Here is a 17,573-nt window from a genome sequence, read left to right as displayed (position 1 = left end):
CTGGTTAACACGGAGTCGTTTTGGAAGATGCCGCGAGGTCAGAATGAGCAGCAGAGCGGTTGCCATAGTTATCACGTGCCCTTGAGGTCAGTGCTGCGAGGCGTTGCGCAACAACGCTTCCAATGTCGGATGTCAGGAAAGTTTGACGACGCTTGAGGGGGAGGGGGGGTGAGAGGGGGAGGGGTTGTGGAGCAGAGGGCAGACTGCGGATACAGTAGGTGGGAGGTGTCAGCCGAGTCCAGCAGTGGCCAAGATAAGGATAAAAGGCTGTCTTCGCGACAGCCCACTACACTGGCTGCAGTGGCACAGAGCAGAACTCACACATCTGGTAAGTCTCTACGTGTTTCTTCCAGCACTGTGGCGGAGTGCTCAGCGTATCACTTTCCTCAACTTGACGGTCTCCTGCTCTCAATGGTACCCCCCTCAAAAACGGTACCTACGACCTATAGCGCAATAGCTCTTGATATGCATTCCGTCATCAGTTCACGTCATCTACGCATTTCAGCAGCTACTGATTCTTACGGCGTAGTCTACGTAATGGCGTCACTAGCCCCACTAATTATTGGTATATGTTGTATGCCGTCGAAACAGATTCACGAAAGCATTGTACTTTCGATACAAACTTGTCAGATCAGACAATAGAAGTAGTAGAGATCTGCTGGAATACGGCTGTACAGGCCTAATTTACAGGGTTATTCACGAAGATATGAAAATACTTTAATATGTTACGCTACGTTTAAAACTAAAGAAAAAAGTTCATAGGTCCGCTAATGTTTAGTTACGGAGTTACGGGTAGTAAAAGATTTTGCCTGAAATTTAGCAACTTCGCTAATATGAAGCCATCGCAAATATATAGATGGTTAAAGTAAAGCATGATTTAAATTTATTTTGTTGTTATTGGTCTGGCGAATCTAGCAAAACATGTCCCATATGCGTATCTACAGTAGTTTTCCAGAACATCCAGAGAAGCAAAGGCATAATTTCGTAAAATTTTGAATTTATTAACTACCTGGTCTAATTTGTTCTTTAAATTCAAGACAACTGCACAAAGTTTTCAACGGAAGTGTAGAGAATTTAATTTTGGAAAATTTATGGTAAAAGCGTTATCTGAAACCGTATGAATGTGTCACATAATCTGGTTTTATGTATACCACAGCACACGTGAATTCGTGTTAAACCGAAAAAAAAAGAAAGCTCACTGTTAAGAAACTTGTACAAGGTACATACAATTTCGCAATACAATCACAATCACAGTAAATGTTCAAAAACGTCTCCACCTAGTTCAGTGCATTTAGCTGCACGTGTACAGATTTTGTTGCTCGTTTCAGTTTCACAGGGTTGTTCTTAATTTCTTCTATTGCATTCATAATGCGACCGAGTCGTGCCTCACGTGTATTGATTTTGTCATTATAATCATTATCTTTCACCCATCCCCATACACAAAATCCGTTGGTGTTATATCGGGAAATCTGGGTGGCCACAGACGTGTAGCACCACCACCAATCCATCTCTGGGAAAAATGTTCATTTAATTGTGCAGTAACTCCGTTGGCGAAATGTGGAGGCACGCCGTCATGTTGAAAATACATTTGAATTTGCGTAGCAAGCAGAGTATCTTCGAGTAAGTGGGGCATTTCTTCTTGAAGGAATTGTAAGTACGACCCGCCAGTTAGACGTCCTGGGAAAATGAATGGTCCAATAAAGTGTTTATACCATCTCGAGTAAACTGTGCCTCATCAGAAAATAAAACGTATTTGTGTAACTGTCAATTAGTTTTTAACCAGTTGCACAACTCCAAGCGGAGGGCTGGATCTCCCGGATAACTGATGCACTTTTTGTTTATGGCAGAGACACACATTATTTTACTTCATTGTACACCATATCTTACATTGTGAAATGCCTAATAGTTGAGAGATACGCCGTGTACTGTACACAGGCTAAGTTGAACAGCATCCATAATATCCTCATAATCGTCTTGACGTATCGAGCTCTCGTACTGATTATGAAAGCTAGGTAGAGAACATGTCTCCCGTAACATCGAAATGCTCCACTAATGATTCGTCCATTTGAAAGCCATCGAGTTGAATAACGTACGCCATATTCGTTAATTTCAGCTGTATCATTGCCATAACATTTTCCATAAATGAACACCATAGTGGCGTATTCCTACGTCGTAAATTTGAAAGGCATTCCTATTTCATAAATAATCTACAAACTACAACAGTTACTATGTGGTTTTACTTAAATACACTGTTCTTATTGTGTTCTTTCACTGAACAGTACAGAAAACTAACTCGTTTCAAGGTTAGGGAACGTCTGCAACAACTCACTAAAGGTAGCCAACAATGACACACACGTTTCTACATTCTTAATGAAAAATAAACAAATTTACTTGTATTACAACCTTTCCTTCTCTGGACGATACACTGCAGATACACGTCTGGGACATGTTTTATTATATTCAGCACACCAGTAATAACAAAATAAGTCGAAATCGTGTTTTACTTTAACCTCTTAAAGTTGTGCGATATCTTCATAATATCGAAGTTGCTAAATTTCTGGTAAAACCTTTTATTACCCGTAACTCCTTAACTGAACAATTGCGGACCTATGTTTATAAGACCTTTTTTTCTATATTGTTCCATATAGAACGACATATTAAAATATTTACATATCTTCGTGAATCACCCTGTATGGAAGATGTATTTGCGATGTGGCCCAGCTTGAGACACTCAGTATTGATAACTGACCCAACATGCAAATTCTTGAGTTTTGTTTTCGAACGTCGGACGTCATTAAAGCTTGACAACGGTGCGGGAGGAGGCTTCATATCAAAGTCCCCGGGTATGTGCCACCAGTTTCTGACGTTGGACCTCTTCTCGCCAGGATACCTGCTGCATCTGAGGAAGGTTTTGCCCCCCGTAGATGCCTAATGGACTCGGGAGAGCGCACCAGACTTCTCTGCAAAGACGTTATGCACTGCAGTGAATGTGACACTCGCAATATTGAAGACATTCTGCTGTACAAAACGTAAAATGTGATTAAAAGTGTCTGGACACCTGGCTGAAAATAACATACAAGTTCGTGGCCTCTCCATCTGTAATGCTGGAATTCAATATGGTGCTGGCCCACCTTTAGCCTTGATGACAGCTAACCCTCCTGCAGACATACGTTGAATCAGGTGCTGGAAGGTTTCTTGGGAATGGCAGACAATTCTTCATGGAGTGATGCACTGAGGAGAGGTATCGATGTCGGTAGGTGAGGCCTGCCACGGCGTTCCAAAACATAGCTAAGGTGTTCTATAGGATTCAGGTCAGGAATCTGTGTAGGCCAGTTCGTTACAGGGATGTTATTGTCGTTTAATCTCTCCGCCACTGGCAGTGCATTATGAACAGGGGCTCGATCTTGCTGAAAGATGCAGTCGCCATTACCGAATTGCTCTTCAACAGCGAGAAGCAATGAGATGCTTAAAATATAAATATAGGCCTGTGCTGTGGTAGTGCCACGCAAAACAACAAGGGGTGCAGCCCCCTCTATGAAAAACAAGACCACACCATAACACCACCGCCTCAGAATTTTACTGTCGGCACTACACACGCCGGCAGATGACGTTCACTAGGAATTTGCCACACCCAGACCCTCACATCTGATCTCCACATTATCTACTTTGAGTGTCACTCCACACAACGTTTTTCCACTGTTCAATCTTCCAACGTTTACACACCTTACACCAAGCGAGGCGTCGTTAGACATTTACCGGTGTGATGTGTGGCTTATGAGCAGCCGCTCGACCACGAAACCCAAGTTTTCTCACCGCCCACCTAAGTCATAGTACTTGCAGTGGATCGTACTGCAGTTTGAAATTCCTGTATGAAGATCTGGGAAGATTTCTGTTTATTATACATTACGACCCTCTTCAACTCTACGCGCTCTCTGTCAGTCAACAGAAGAAATCGGCCTGTACGCTTTTGTGCTGTATCACATTGGAAACAGTGGACCTAGTGATATTTAGGATTGTGGACATCTTGCGTGCAGGCATATGACACATGTGACACCCAATGACCGGGCCACATTCGAAGTCTATGAGTTTCGCAGAGCGCCCATTCTGCTATCTCACGGTGACTAATGACTACAGAGGTCGGTCATATGGAGTTCCTGGCAGTAGGTAGCAGAACAATTTACATAATATGAAAAACATGTGTTTATGGGGGTGTCCCGATACCTTTGTTCACGTAGTGTATGTCTATGATCTCCCATTAAATCACTGGACCCATTTCACCGAAACATGGCAAACAAACAAACTACATGACTGTACGAGCATCATCACTGCTTGTCTTGTAGCCTTCCAGCTCGACAGGAGTGGGAATAGGGACAATATCGTATTTTGTCAGCCCATGCCATATTGGCTGAGCCGTATAATAGGCAAGTTGTGTTTAAGTAGTAGTGGCTGGCCTTAGGAACCTGCTTTACTGTGAAGCCTACTAACCGAGAGTACGAAATGGTTTGACAGTGGGTAGGCTGTACTGAACGATAGTGTGTTGGGTTCAAGTAGAACCGACCTGCTTTATCGATCTTCTTTGCATGACAACTTATTTGACAGGAGCAGTGATTGGTTTCAAGCCCCTGATGTGTAAGCTGCACTTCACAATACGTATGTGGTGGGAATATTATCAGCCTGCTTTATCGACATGTTTAGTGGGGGCTACATTTGTGAGTGGGCATGGCTGAGGAATGTTGAAGTAGATAGAGGAGGTGATAGACTGAGGTAGGGACCAGGAAATGATGGACAGGGTAAGTGGAGGCAGGGGGAGATGATAGGAGGTGATGGACCGAGAGAGGAGGGGCAATAGAAAACATAAAGGGAGATGGGTGTGGGAGGAAATGAACACTGATAGGCTGGGAGTAGAAGATGAATGAGGAGAGGGGACTACAGTAGATAGGTGGGAGAGATGGGCAGGAGGAGAGGAACAAAGATGGGGAAGAAGAGTTGGTTAAAAATGGCTCTAAGCAGTATGGGACTTAACATCTGAGGTCATCAGTCCCTTAGACATAGAACTACTTAAACCAAACTAACCTAAGGACATCATACACATCCATGACCAAGGCAGGATACGAACCTGCGACCGAAGCAGCCCTGTAGTTCCAGAATGGAGTGCCTAGAACCGCTCGGCCACAATGGTCAGCGAAGAAGAGATGGGTTTGGAGAAGAGGGAGATGAGGACAGAAAGGTAGAGAGGTGTAGGTGATGATGGAAAGAGAAATGGTGGCAGAAGGAGATGGATAAGAGAAAGAGGCCAGGAGGATATGGACAGGGAAGGATGGAAGATGCGAAGGGAGAGGGTGCAAGAGGAAATGGATATAGAGTGGGGGCTGATTTAAATGGAATAACAGACTGGGGGCAGGAAGAGATGGAGAGGGAGAGTGAGGAGAGGCTGTTGACAAAGTGGGGTGGTGGATATGTACAGTGAGAAAAGGGGAAGGAGAAAATGGAGAGAAGGGGTGGAGAATATGGACAGTGTGAGAGAGGGGAGGAGGAGATGTAGAGAGAGAAAATGGAGGAGATAATCAGAGATAGAGGGAGAATGAGATGGGGGGATGCAGGAGCCAAATGAATAGTGTAGATGAGTATTGGTAAGATGGAAAATGATGAGAGCATAGTATTAGATGGACAGACAGAGGGGTGAAGTGGAGATGGGTGAAGACAGTGAGTAGGCAGAGATGTATACAATATATGTGCCATACAGGTTCGCAAGTGAAACTGTGGGGACAGTGACATACAACTGGTCATCTAAACTGTACACATATATCACAGACATTATAGTCAGTATGATTTAGGAGCATACGGGCTGTTCCAACTTTATAAAGTACCTTGAATTATTGGCACATTGACAGCACTGACTCGGAAAATATCTTTCTTATGGAACGCTAGTGGATTTTTGTTCACACAAAGTAATTACTGCTATCGACAGAGGACCTGCAGTTGATTTCATAATTCTAGGCCTACCGATAACTATTGAAACAGTTGCTTACAACCAGCTTCTAATAAAATTACAATCCTATCTGCGACTGAACTCGTGATTTCACGCTATAAGGTTCTCATTATTCATCTCTTGGTGCTCCATCTCTCTTTCCATTCCTCTTTATCCCAATCCATCACCATCTGCCCTTGTCTCTAGCATCCCCTTTTCCATGTATTTCAACCTCCCCCGGCCATGCTCACCCAGACATGTAGCCCCTATTAAACGTGGCGACAAAACAAGCCGATAATACTCCCACAACACACCTATAATACTGGGTGGCTTGAAACCAATTAATTCGCTTGACATATATGTGGTTGTGCTCTGTATGGCGTCTGCAGGGTGAACCATCTAAAGCTTGGACTGCAAATATTATGGAAATGGAAAGTGCTATTGACGTGCAGTTTTCACAGAATGAATTCGAAGCCAGGGTCTAGTACTGTTATCCAATAAACAGATTGTAATAATACTTAGAAAGTGTATTTTCTGTACCTGCGATTTTCCTAATGAAAAAATCTTATTGCCAGTAACAAACTAAAAATAGGGTAAACTAGAATTTCGGTGCTGTTTGCTGCAGAAGTCTAGTGCAAGCCAGTTATGAAATACCACGTTGTGAGAAGTTTCCACACTGACACTTCTTTGTGCCATTCGACCTGCGTAGTTGTTAGATCGATGTTGTTATGTTCGTTTACAGTGTGCTTGTGTGTTCCTCGAGAGCACTGCTATCAGTTTTCTATGTGACAGTCTAAGCAGTAGCTCATGTGTATACAACGGGATTTATCAGTGCAGAAAAAGCTGACATGCTCATGGTGCATGGAGAGTGTAGGAAGAATGCAGTTTGTTCTTCTACAGTGCTTGCGGCAGGATCCCAATCTCGACCATCTTCTCAATCAGTTGTGTGAAAGTGATAGTGTAAGAACTAGGGAACGTAACAGAATGAAGCAAGTGATGACAGAAGAGCGGGAAATTAACGTTCTTCCTGTTGTTGCAGTTGATCAACACTTTACCTCCTGTGCAATCGCATGTGTAAGTGACATGGGTCAGGCAAGTGTCCTACACATTCCCCATCAGCCTAAATTCCATCCCCATTACATCTACCTCAATGAAGAGCTCCATGGATCAATTATAAGAATCGTGTTAACTTCTGTACATGGGAATTGCGACTAGTACTCCATATGTATTACGTACCTTGTCTAGTGGTGAAGCCAGGTAAACCACCAAAACGTATGCTATTGGTGTGTTGACAATCCCCATTGGCTTCCTCAGGTGGAACATCAGCGCCCATGGAGTGTAAACATTGCTGTGGGATAGTAAACCGTCAGATCATAGGCATGAGTTTCATAGATAGAACACTGAATGCGTACAACTATCACAGCCTCCTAACAAACCATCTCCCACAGATACTAGAAGGCTTTCCTCTGCACACAGAGAGGAACCTGTGTTACCAATATGACCGCTGTCCAGTACATAGTGCGTGGAGTATTACAGCATGTCTTCACAAATTGTTTCCAAAACGTTAGATTGGATGCAGAGGACCAGTACGTTAGGTGCCCCATTTTCCAGATTTGATGCCTGTTGACTTTTTCTGTGGGGAAAGCTGAAAGACGCTGCCTGCAAGGACATACCAACTACACCCAATGATACATAACGAAGCATAACTGCAGCCTGCTCGGAGATGTTCGACGAAACGCTAGCATGTGTGCAGCAGTCGCTCCATACCAGATAGGAAACGTGTTCTGCCACTGCTGGTGGTCATTTTGAACACAACCTGTGATGGACAGTTACCTCGTTACGGCCCAGAATGCACATAACTAGTGCATGCATTTGTGTTGTTCTTTGGTGTGTACTACTACAGGTATTGTACAAGTGACAGTGTGGCAACTTTCCAAAGTATTTATATTGTAAGCAGCTTGCACTAGAATCCTGCAACAAATCAACTAACATAATTTACGCTATTTTTAGTTTCTTAATGTCAATAAGAATTGTTCCATTCAAAAAGTGTACTTTTGCACAAAAAATACACTTTATAAATATTATTACAAACTGTTTATTGGCCAACAATAAACAGCCCCTGACTATCTGCACGTTCTGTGATAACTGCGCATCAACAGCACTTTCCATCTCCGCAATATTTTCGGTGCTAATTTTATTTTAGTCGCCCTGTATGTATACTTTAAATTTTCTTTTACACACATATCTGCAGCCAAGCTGCTGTCCTGGAAACTAGCATGAGGTTTTGCAGCGCCTATGTGACCAATCGGTACATCCGAACATTATGAAGCACCGAGAAGAAAAGGATTTATTGACACATAATCAGCACGGACTCTGAAAATATCATTATTTTAAAACACAACTAACTCTTTTTACTCACGAAGTAATAAGTGCTATCGACAGGGGATTCCTATTTTTAGATATCCAGAAGGCTTTCGACACCGTTCCTCACAAGCTTCTTCCAACCAAACTGCGTGCCTATGGAATATCGCCTGAGTTGTGCAACTGGATTCGCGATTTCCTGTCAGAAAGGTCACAGTTCGTAGTAACAGACGGAAAGACATCGAGTAACAGAGGTAATATCCGGCGTCCAACAAGGAAGTTTTATAGGCTCTCTAATGTTCCTGATCTATATTAACGACATAGGGAAAAAACTGAGTAGCCGTCTTAGGATCTTTGCAGATGATGCTGTCATTTATCGTCTTGTAATGTCATCAGATGACCAAACCGAATTGTAAACTGATTTAGATAAGATATCTGTGTGGTGTTGAAAATGGGAATCGACACTGAATAAAAAAAAACTGTAAATTTCGATTACGCGATGACTCACACAAATCAGAAGGCTGCAAATTCAAGTAAATAGTTAGGGATTACAGTTACAAATAACATAAATTGGAACGAGCACATAGATAAGGTTGTGCGTAGAGCAAACCATAGTCTGCGATTCGTTGGCAGAACACTTAGAAGGCGCAACAGGTCTTCTAAAGAGACTGCTTACACCACGCTTGTCCGCCCTATTCTGGAGTATTGCTGCGCGGTGTGGGATCCCCATCAGGTGGTACTGACAGATGACACCTGATAATTTCAAACAAGGGCTGCTCGTTTTATATTATCGCGAAATAGGGGAGATAGTGCCACAGAAATGATATGTGAATTGGAGTGGGAATCATTAAAACAAAAGTGTTTTTCGTCGCAATGGGATCTTCTTATGAAATTTCAATCATCAGCTTTTTCCTCCGATTACGAAAACATTCAGTTGGCTCCCACCTACATAGGGAGAAATGATCATCACTATAAAACAAGAGAAATTAGGGCTCACACAGAAAAATTTAAGTACTGGTTTTTCCTGCACACCGTTCGAGAGTGGAACGGTAGAGAGACATCTTGAAGGTGATTCATTGAACCCTCTGCCAGGCACTTTATTGTGAGTAGCTGAGTAATCACGTAGATGTAGATGTAGAACCCTGCATAGCATATGGGGCTCTATCTAGAAAAATCCGTTGACAGGGTACGATTTCATTCCTCTGCTGAATGTACCCCACAGCCATTTGGGAAGCTTGAGAAAGGGGTCACATGTTGCCACTGGGCGCGTCCTGTGGAGCAGAGGACACTCAAGTGTCGCCCTCTTGTGACGCAGTCGCCATGCAGAGCAGACGCTCCTGTATTTTCAGCCTTCTGTCGTAGCTGACCGCACTTTGCGGACTGTTCCCTTCTCTGCTCTCTGGTACCAGAAACCAGCTTTCTCTAAACGTGCGCTACCTTCTTCTCTCTTTCCTGCACCAGTACTTCACTAACAGACTGATGAACGACCCTCAAGTCCAGCCTGGACAAGACCTCGTGTACCAGAATGTTGGTTTCTCTGCCAGTGCTCTTCTCTCGCATTCTTGACACAGTGCACTTCCACAAGTGGTGCGATTTGTACAATTATTGTGAACTGGTTTTGACTTTACCACTATACAGGAAACTGGTAACATTCTGTGTAATGATGTGTAAATGCTTTGTTGTACATAAAGACAGTGAGTGAGTAATGTATGAGGGAGTGCCTGATTTTCTCTTAATATATGCGAGATGACTCATGTAAGATTTTGACCTTGAAAATACACAATGCGATCAAAAGTATTCAGACACCTGGCTGAAAATAACTTACAAGTTCGTGGCCTCTCCATCACTAATGCTGGAATATAATATGGTGTTGGCTCACCCTTTGCCTTGATGACAGCTTCCATACTCGCAGGCATACGTTCAATCAGGTGGTGGAAGGTTTCCTGGGGAATGGCAGCACATTCTTCATGGAGTGCTGCACTGAAGAGATATATCGATGTTCTTCGGTGATACCTGGCATGATGTCGGTGTTCCAAAGCATCCCAAAGGTGTTTCATAGGACTCATATCAGGACTCTGTGCAGTACAGTCCGTTACAGGGATATTATTGTCTTCTACAGACGCCTTAGACTCTGCATTATGAACAGGTGCTCGATCGTTTTAAAAGATGCAATAGCCATCCCCGAATTGCTCTACAACAGTGAGAAGCAATAAGATGCTTAAAATATCAGTGTAGGCCTCTGCTGTGATAGTACCACGCAAAAAAACAAGGGGTGCAAGCTCCCTCCATGAAAAACACGACCACACAATAACACCACCGCCTCCGAATTTTACTGTTTGCAGTACACGCGCTGGCAGATGACGTTCACTGGACATTCTCGATAACCACACCTGTCACCGGCTGGCCGCATTGTGTACCGTGATTCGTCACTCCACGCTACGTTTTTCCACTGTTCAGTCATCCAATGTTTACGCTCCTTACAGCAAGCGCGGCTTTGTTTGGCATTTACCTGCGTGATGTGTGGCTTACGAGCAGCCGCTCGACTGTGAAATCTAAGTTTTCTCACCTCCCGCCTAACTGTCATAGTAGTTACAGTGGATCCTGATGCAGTTCGGAATTCCTGTGTGTTCGTCTGGATAGATGTCTGCTTGTTACACATTACGACCTTCTCCAACTGTCGGCAGTCTCTGTCAGTCAACAGACGAGGTCGGCCTGTACGCTTTTGTGCTGTATTTGGTGCTTCACGTTTCCATCTCACCATTACATGTCAAATAGTGGACCTAGGGATGTGTAGGAGTGTGGAAATCTCGCATACAGACGTATTATAAAAGTGACGTCTAATCGCCAGACAATGTTCAAAGTCCGTGAGTTTTTGTGAATTTTTTGATTAATTTCAGCCAAAAATAACAGAGTTGCTCTGTGATATCCGCTGAAGATTGTGAGTATAGTTCTCCAATTACGTGCAGTGTAGCCATTCCGATTTTCGTCTGAAATCAGAAAGGATTTGAATTTACATTACTAACTTATTTTCTAAGAATATGAGCCTCAATGCAGGTGAAAATAATGAAAATTAAAAACTGTGCAGGCGTTGGAACAATTTACTGCGATTTTCACGTTTTTTTCTCCATTTAGGAGAAGAAAAATACCCGTGCAATCGTGACATCTCCTCATAAGTTGGTTCATATAATTAGTAATTTTATACACAATCATATTATCACATTTAATAATGATCGATTCAATACTTTTTGAGTTAGACTGGACGCAAATGTCAAAATAGTCACTTGGAGATGAACGCGTTTGAGAAATCAATTCTTGGAAACTGGAAGTTCAAGGAAGTCAACAATAATGTAAAATGCTTACCAATTGATCTGCGATTCCAGAGCCATATAGTAATCCTTCTTCTTTCCCAGAGGCTTCGTTTTGCGCCTGCAGCAGTGCTTTCCGAGCTATCCGACCTTCCTTCGTTTCAATGCGCTACGTCGATTCTGCCAGCATACGCGCTGGTTATCCATTTGTTCGGCATAACTGAAGCTTTACGTGTCTCCTAAAATTCCTGCCTCGTTCATGGCCATCAGAAGGGATGAATTTCCTTCATTGAATAAGCCAGCTGCTAAATACGACGCCAAATCAACCACTTTTAGTCCGGAGTGCAAGTGTTTGGGAGCTAATCACCAAATAGTGGAATTAAAAGTTTCATTAGCATTTTGTGTGTGGCCACCTACACATTTCTCCAGTAATTCATCCCCTGATAAATCTTATATGGGAAGAATTTCCTTCTGTACGAATGCGAATTTCGCTTTGAAATTTTGACAGAGTACTCTTGGATAGTTAGCTTAACGATTTCTCGAACCTCCTAGTGTGGTTTCCGCATTAACCATCGTAATCCAAATTAGGTTATTATATTAATTTAGATTTTCTATCCAGTTTGTTGAAAGTAAATGAATTGTGGAGATATATTTACTCATAAATTTACAGATTCTCCAGCAGTTGTGTATTTGGCCTGACAGCATTGTCCTTACATCATGTTCTGCAGAAGCGTTAGTTGGTTCATCTGCATTTTTGTCGCAGTTCTCACTGCTGCCGACTATAGCGACTCTCATCCCAGTACAGGTAAAGATTTTACTTGTATAAATTGACGTAAGTCTGTATATGATAATGAATAACCAGTTTTAGTAGGTAATGAAAAACATATTCAATATTTTCATTAAGTATTTTATATATTTGTTTTTCAGGATTAGATCCCGAAGTCACAGTCTACCACTTTGGAACTGACAATATGAGTAAGTGTCATAATTTTCCATTATTTCCAGAAACTTTTCATGGTTCAAGAAAATCATGCAGTGCAAACTTATCTCATTGGTAGGCGTATTTGATGATTTAATAATTGATTTGGGTCATTTGATTATTATGCATAAAATCTCTAAGTTCACTGAGTTTCTATATTATTACTTTTGTTTTTATAGTCGGTATGAGTTGGAATACAGTTTACATATGTGTTACATACGTGTTGGTAGACCTTGAGAGTGGTAATCATGGCCTTTTTCTAAATTATTTTCATAAAGGTTTAGTGGTCCCGTCTAGATCAATATAACACATGAATAGACGAAGCTAAACAGAATCTATTTCACATAAGTAGTCGTGATATACAGGTATTTGACATGTCTTCCAGGATTACAGTAGTACATTGTACACCGCCTTCCATAAATTTATATTGACTACAGAAAAACCTTCTCACGTTCACAATATTTATATAACCAATTAGAAACAGGAATCTGATAATGGTAATCATCTCAGGAGGTATCCATCAGAAATTGTAATGCTTGTGCTGACTACGTTATATCCCTGTTTCTTATCTGTTTAAATTCATTGAGATATGGGTTCAAAATTATGGTACGTTTGCTTACAACGTGTCCTTTCATAAGTGGCAGAGTTTTTAAATTAATAGTGGATGTCATCATTGTGGTTCAGCTGAAGATTTGCTTTCATGTAAAACATAGTTCCATAGAACCTTCACATGGACACAAACAGTAAATTTTGAAGGAGTGTTAAGTATTCCCATCTATATAGATAACTTGTAGCACTTACTCCGTCAGTTTATTTTGAACAACATACTAGTTTCTCTTTTCTTGGAAATAATGGTTATTTTAGGAAGACAGGTATGACCTTAAGAGCCAGTTACATGGCACATACTGCAACTATACCAGTAGCATTATGATTCTCTTGTTAGTAACATTAGCAAATCAATAATAAACCATGTTCCTCTTCACAGTGTGAGATATGTCATGTTCCCTATTATGATTGCTATCTGAGTGAATGTCCATCAAATTATTGCTATTTGCTTTCTGTAACAATACGTTACAGAAAGTAACTACAAGTTGGTCTACATTTTCGAAGCAGTATGTAGTTCAAAAATGGTTCAAATGGCTCTGAGCACTAAGGGACTTAACATCTGTGGTCATCAGTCCCCTACAACTTAGAACTACTTAAACCTGACTAGCCTAAGGACATCACACCCATCCATGCCCGAGGCAGGATTCGAACCTGCGACCGTAGCAGTGGTGCGGTTCCGGACTGAGCGCCTAGAACCGCGAGACCACCGCGGCCGGGAGTATGTAGTTGATACGTACACTGTTTCAAGGAACCACATGGTAAACAAAATGTCATTCTAGAATGGGACGTAATTGATGTCTGTAGATCATAAATTTGAAGTAACCACGTTGGTGTCGTCTGTAAGCATTAATTTAATTTCACACATAATTAACGCCTGCTGTGTGCAGATTGTTACCAGAAACTTGAAGCATAAGGGGACGCTAGGCTATACAAAAATGTAACTCCTTGTTCTGATGTCACAGAAACTTCCTGTGATGAGACAAGTTTTTAGCCGGTTAACTGATGAGTTACTGATTTTATAATTGCTAATAGCAGGCTGAACAGCACAAAGGCTTTAGTCAAATCACGCAAGCTATTTACAGAAGAACAATTTCTGTGTCAACGCTCTAAGGTATACAGAAATACAAAGATAGGAATATTCCTCTGAAAGCCAAATTATTTTTATTCCTAATTGCAAAGAATTCAATACATTTGATTGTATGAATTAATTATTTTAATAATTTGAGGTTCTCCACATTTGTAACATCCAATTAGAGTTCCCTGGAATTTTGTGTTGGGCACCTTTTTCTAAAGAGTTCATATGATGGTGTATTTCGTTTTGATAAGACAAATACTGTGGTGAAGTGTTGCATTAAAACATGAATGATATCTATGTATTCCATCTAGTTCCCCAGAGTAGGTTTTCAGCTGTTTACATGATGTACTGCCACATCATGTGATGTATATTTCTGGAAGGCAGGATGGTTTGGTTGAGTTACCCAGTGGTTACAGACAGGTGACTCATAACTTTCATGTAAAATATTGGGAGTTAGTTGTTGTAGGATATACACTGCAAGTCTAATGTCAGTGACATCTGAGCATCTCATGTACCTGTTCAGTTTGTGTCATTTACCTTCTGCCTAGTCTGATGCACTGTCGCAACTTCCACCCTGTGCCAACCTCTTACCTTCAGAGTAGAACTGGTTATCTCACGTTACATGTTGAAAATTCGTACCAGGACGTAAAATCTTAGAAATATTTTCCTTATGTTTGGTTGTAGTAGACACCTTCGACGGAGGAAAGCCATCTTTCCCTCTGCATGTCTGCCTCTGAAATCCGGCTTACTTTGTCCTTCATCTGTAATTTTGCTTTCAAGGAAGCAAAATTCCTTCATCTATTTTGTGATCCCAGACTTTGACGTTAAATTTAACGCTAATCTCGTTTCTGGTATTCCTCATTACGTTAATCGTTCATTTGTTCACACTAAGTATATATTTGCATTCATTTGACTCCCCATTCCACACAACAGACCTAATAATTCTTCCTGATCTTCACTGACAGTAATGTTTTCAGCGAATCTTCCCCATGGCACTTATAACCATGACTGTTAATCCATCTCCTACGTTTGTCTTTTATTTAATTACGGTTTCCTAAATGTACAGATTAGACAGTGGCGGAGAAACACCGTTCCATTAAGTTACACCCTCATTAAGCACATCTCTTTTCTCATAGTCTTCCGTTCTTATAGCTTCTTTTGTGTTCCTATATATATCATTGTATACCCAAATTTCCCGGTATTTCTAGTCATTTCACGCTGTAGAACGCTTTTCCTAGGTAGAAGAATTCTATACAAGTATCTAGATTCTTATTAACTCTTGAATACATTACGAAGTGCAATGCAGCACATGTGTTTTGGGTTCTGTCGTGTTTCCTATGCACTTACGCTACATCTGTTCTCCAGAACAGAGCTTTCTTTGTGGACCAAAGTCTCCTCCAGCCACTCACCCTCCCACGGATGCAAGACTCTTAAACTCAACATCGAGGTGATAGCATACAGGAGGATGGCACACTGTAATACTTGAGAATCGAGACAATCCTCTTGGCGGCCAGATCTGTCCTTTCATTCCTCACAATTCCGATGTGTTTTTGTACCCAGCAAAAAGACACCTAAATCCCCAGTCGTTGTAGATGGAGCAGAGACTAGCTTCCCTGCTGAGTACGAACGTCTCACAGGGTGAAGGGAACGTAGAAAATCGGATGAGACAAGAAATTTATCACTGGAAGAACGTCTCACCCACTCCAATGACCGCAAGATCGCATAAAATTCTGCATAAAAGACAGTAAACGCTTAAGGCAGTCTGATCTTGAGGACAAGATCTGTCAAAAAAACATAGCAACCAACAGGATCCCCCTGTAGCGATAAGTGCATAAAAACAGCTATATTGTTGTGGTGCCCAGGTAAAATGTCAGAAAATATGTCATTAAAAGCGGAAGCAGGAGTGTAATCTCTCTTGTAGCGCCCCAAATCTAAAATCACTCTGGGTCTCTCCAGTAACCATGGCAGCAGGCAGTTAAAACCCTGGATTTGGGGCAGTACTGGCTCCTCACTGAGGGACTCCAGCACATGGTGCACGTGGATCGCAAATGGCATTGTGGCTCTTCAACGGTAGGAAATAAGTGGGATGAGCAACGTTATAGAGTGTGGGTGAAGTTGGAGCTGTGAGGAACTTGCATGCCTGATGCAGTAGGTGGAGCTGCTGGTGACCCCCCCCCCCAGCCTCTGCACATAGGCTGGGTATGGGACTTGTCCTATAGCGACCTGTGGCCAACTGCAGACCCTCAAGGTGGACAGTGTCAATTCAAATCAAAAGGCCTCGTCAGTGCATAAACCATGCACCCATAGTCCAGCCATGAATGCATGAAAGCCGTATAAAACTTCAATGCTCAGATACACATTGCTGCGGCTCAATGCAAGTTCTTTAGCTGTCAGAATCTACATTCCTAAATCAATAGCTAGGGTCCGGGGTCTCTCCCAGGAAAGCTGGTCCCCATGTGCCACAATGCATCCCTTGTGCATCAGCTCTCATCTGTGACTAGATTTTAGCTCACTTTCCTGATGAAAACCTCCAATAGAATCTTCTGAACCTCAAAGATCCATTGCTCATCTCATGACTTCCTATCATTCGAGCTTCTGAGCAGGCTGCCACAGCAGCAGCTTTTATCGAAGACCCAATTCTGGTATTTGCCACATAACCCAAATTGGAAGAACATTGGTTGTAGCACAAGTCAGGGACAGTCCTCAATGCCATTTCCACAAGGTGAATTGTGTTACTAGGTGTTAGTGTGCCCACAAAGCTGAAATTTGCAACACCTCCACTTCTATGTCTGTGGACTGATGACTGGGCGACACCAAGGAATATTCTTCCCAACCATATTTTACAGAAGCGGCGCTGGTACCTATCTATACTCTTGCAGTCCACTCAGTTGCTGTCTATACAAGTCAAGTTGTAAAGCAAGCCAGTCACCTTCCAGACTAACACTGGGTCATCAGCTACAGTAATCGACTGGGCTACACAAGCCATTAAGTCTCCTCCAGGCACCCCTGCACAACAGAGTTATGTAGTTTTAGTAAAAACACCATTTCTGTTACAGGACATACCTGTTAGAGGACTTTTCCATAGCAAACGCTACTGTGGCGTTACAGTAACTCCAGCTTGGATTCTGATGGTTGTGGCCCCTCAGGTCTCTAACCTGTCCAGCATAGACTTATTCCATGCCTTGGGGCTTGAGTTCTGCGCCAATTCTCATGCAGTCCAAGCACTGGGCCTCTCCCTACACCACCTACATCTTGGTTAAATTAGGACCAGTGTTCTGC

The 17,573-nt window shown here is 42.2% G+C and overlaps 1 protein-coding gene across 1 annotated transcript in view; it reads left to right on the top strand.

The window, feature by feature from the left end:
• The first annotated feature begins 241 nt into the window (after nucleotides 1–241).
• The window catches only part of LOC124743676 (ankyrin-3-like), a 57,924-nt gene continuing 40,592 nt past the window's right edge, over nucleotides 242–17,573 (top strand). The window contains exons 1-3 of the mRNA XM_047248853.1: nucleotides 242–328; nucleotides 12,305–12,439; nucleotides 12,562–12,609. Of these exons, the coding sequence (XP_047104809.1) occupies nucleotides 12,352–12,439; nucleotides 12,562–12,609 (136 nt within the window). The 5' untranslated portion in view covers nucleotides 242–328; nucleotides 12,305–12,351. The remainder of the gene's footprint in view (nucleotides 329–12,304; nucleotides 12,440–12,561; nucleotides 12,610–17,573) is intronic.

This window comes from Schistocerca piceifrons, unplaced genomic scaffold (assembly GCF_021461385.2).
Source record: "Schistocerca piceifrons isolate TAMUIC-IGC-003096 unplaced genomic scaffold, iqSchPice1.1 HiC_scaffold_2510, whole genome shotgun sequence".
Classification (NCBI taxonomy): domain Eukaryota; kingdom Metazoa; phylum Arthropoda; class Insecta; order Orthoptera; family Acrididae; genus Schistocerca; species Schistocerca piceifrons.
This window is presented reverse-complemented; position numbering and strand designations above follow the sequence as displayed.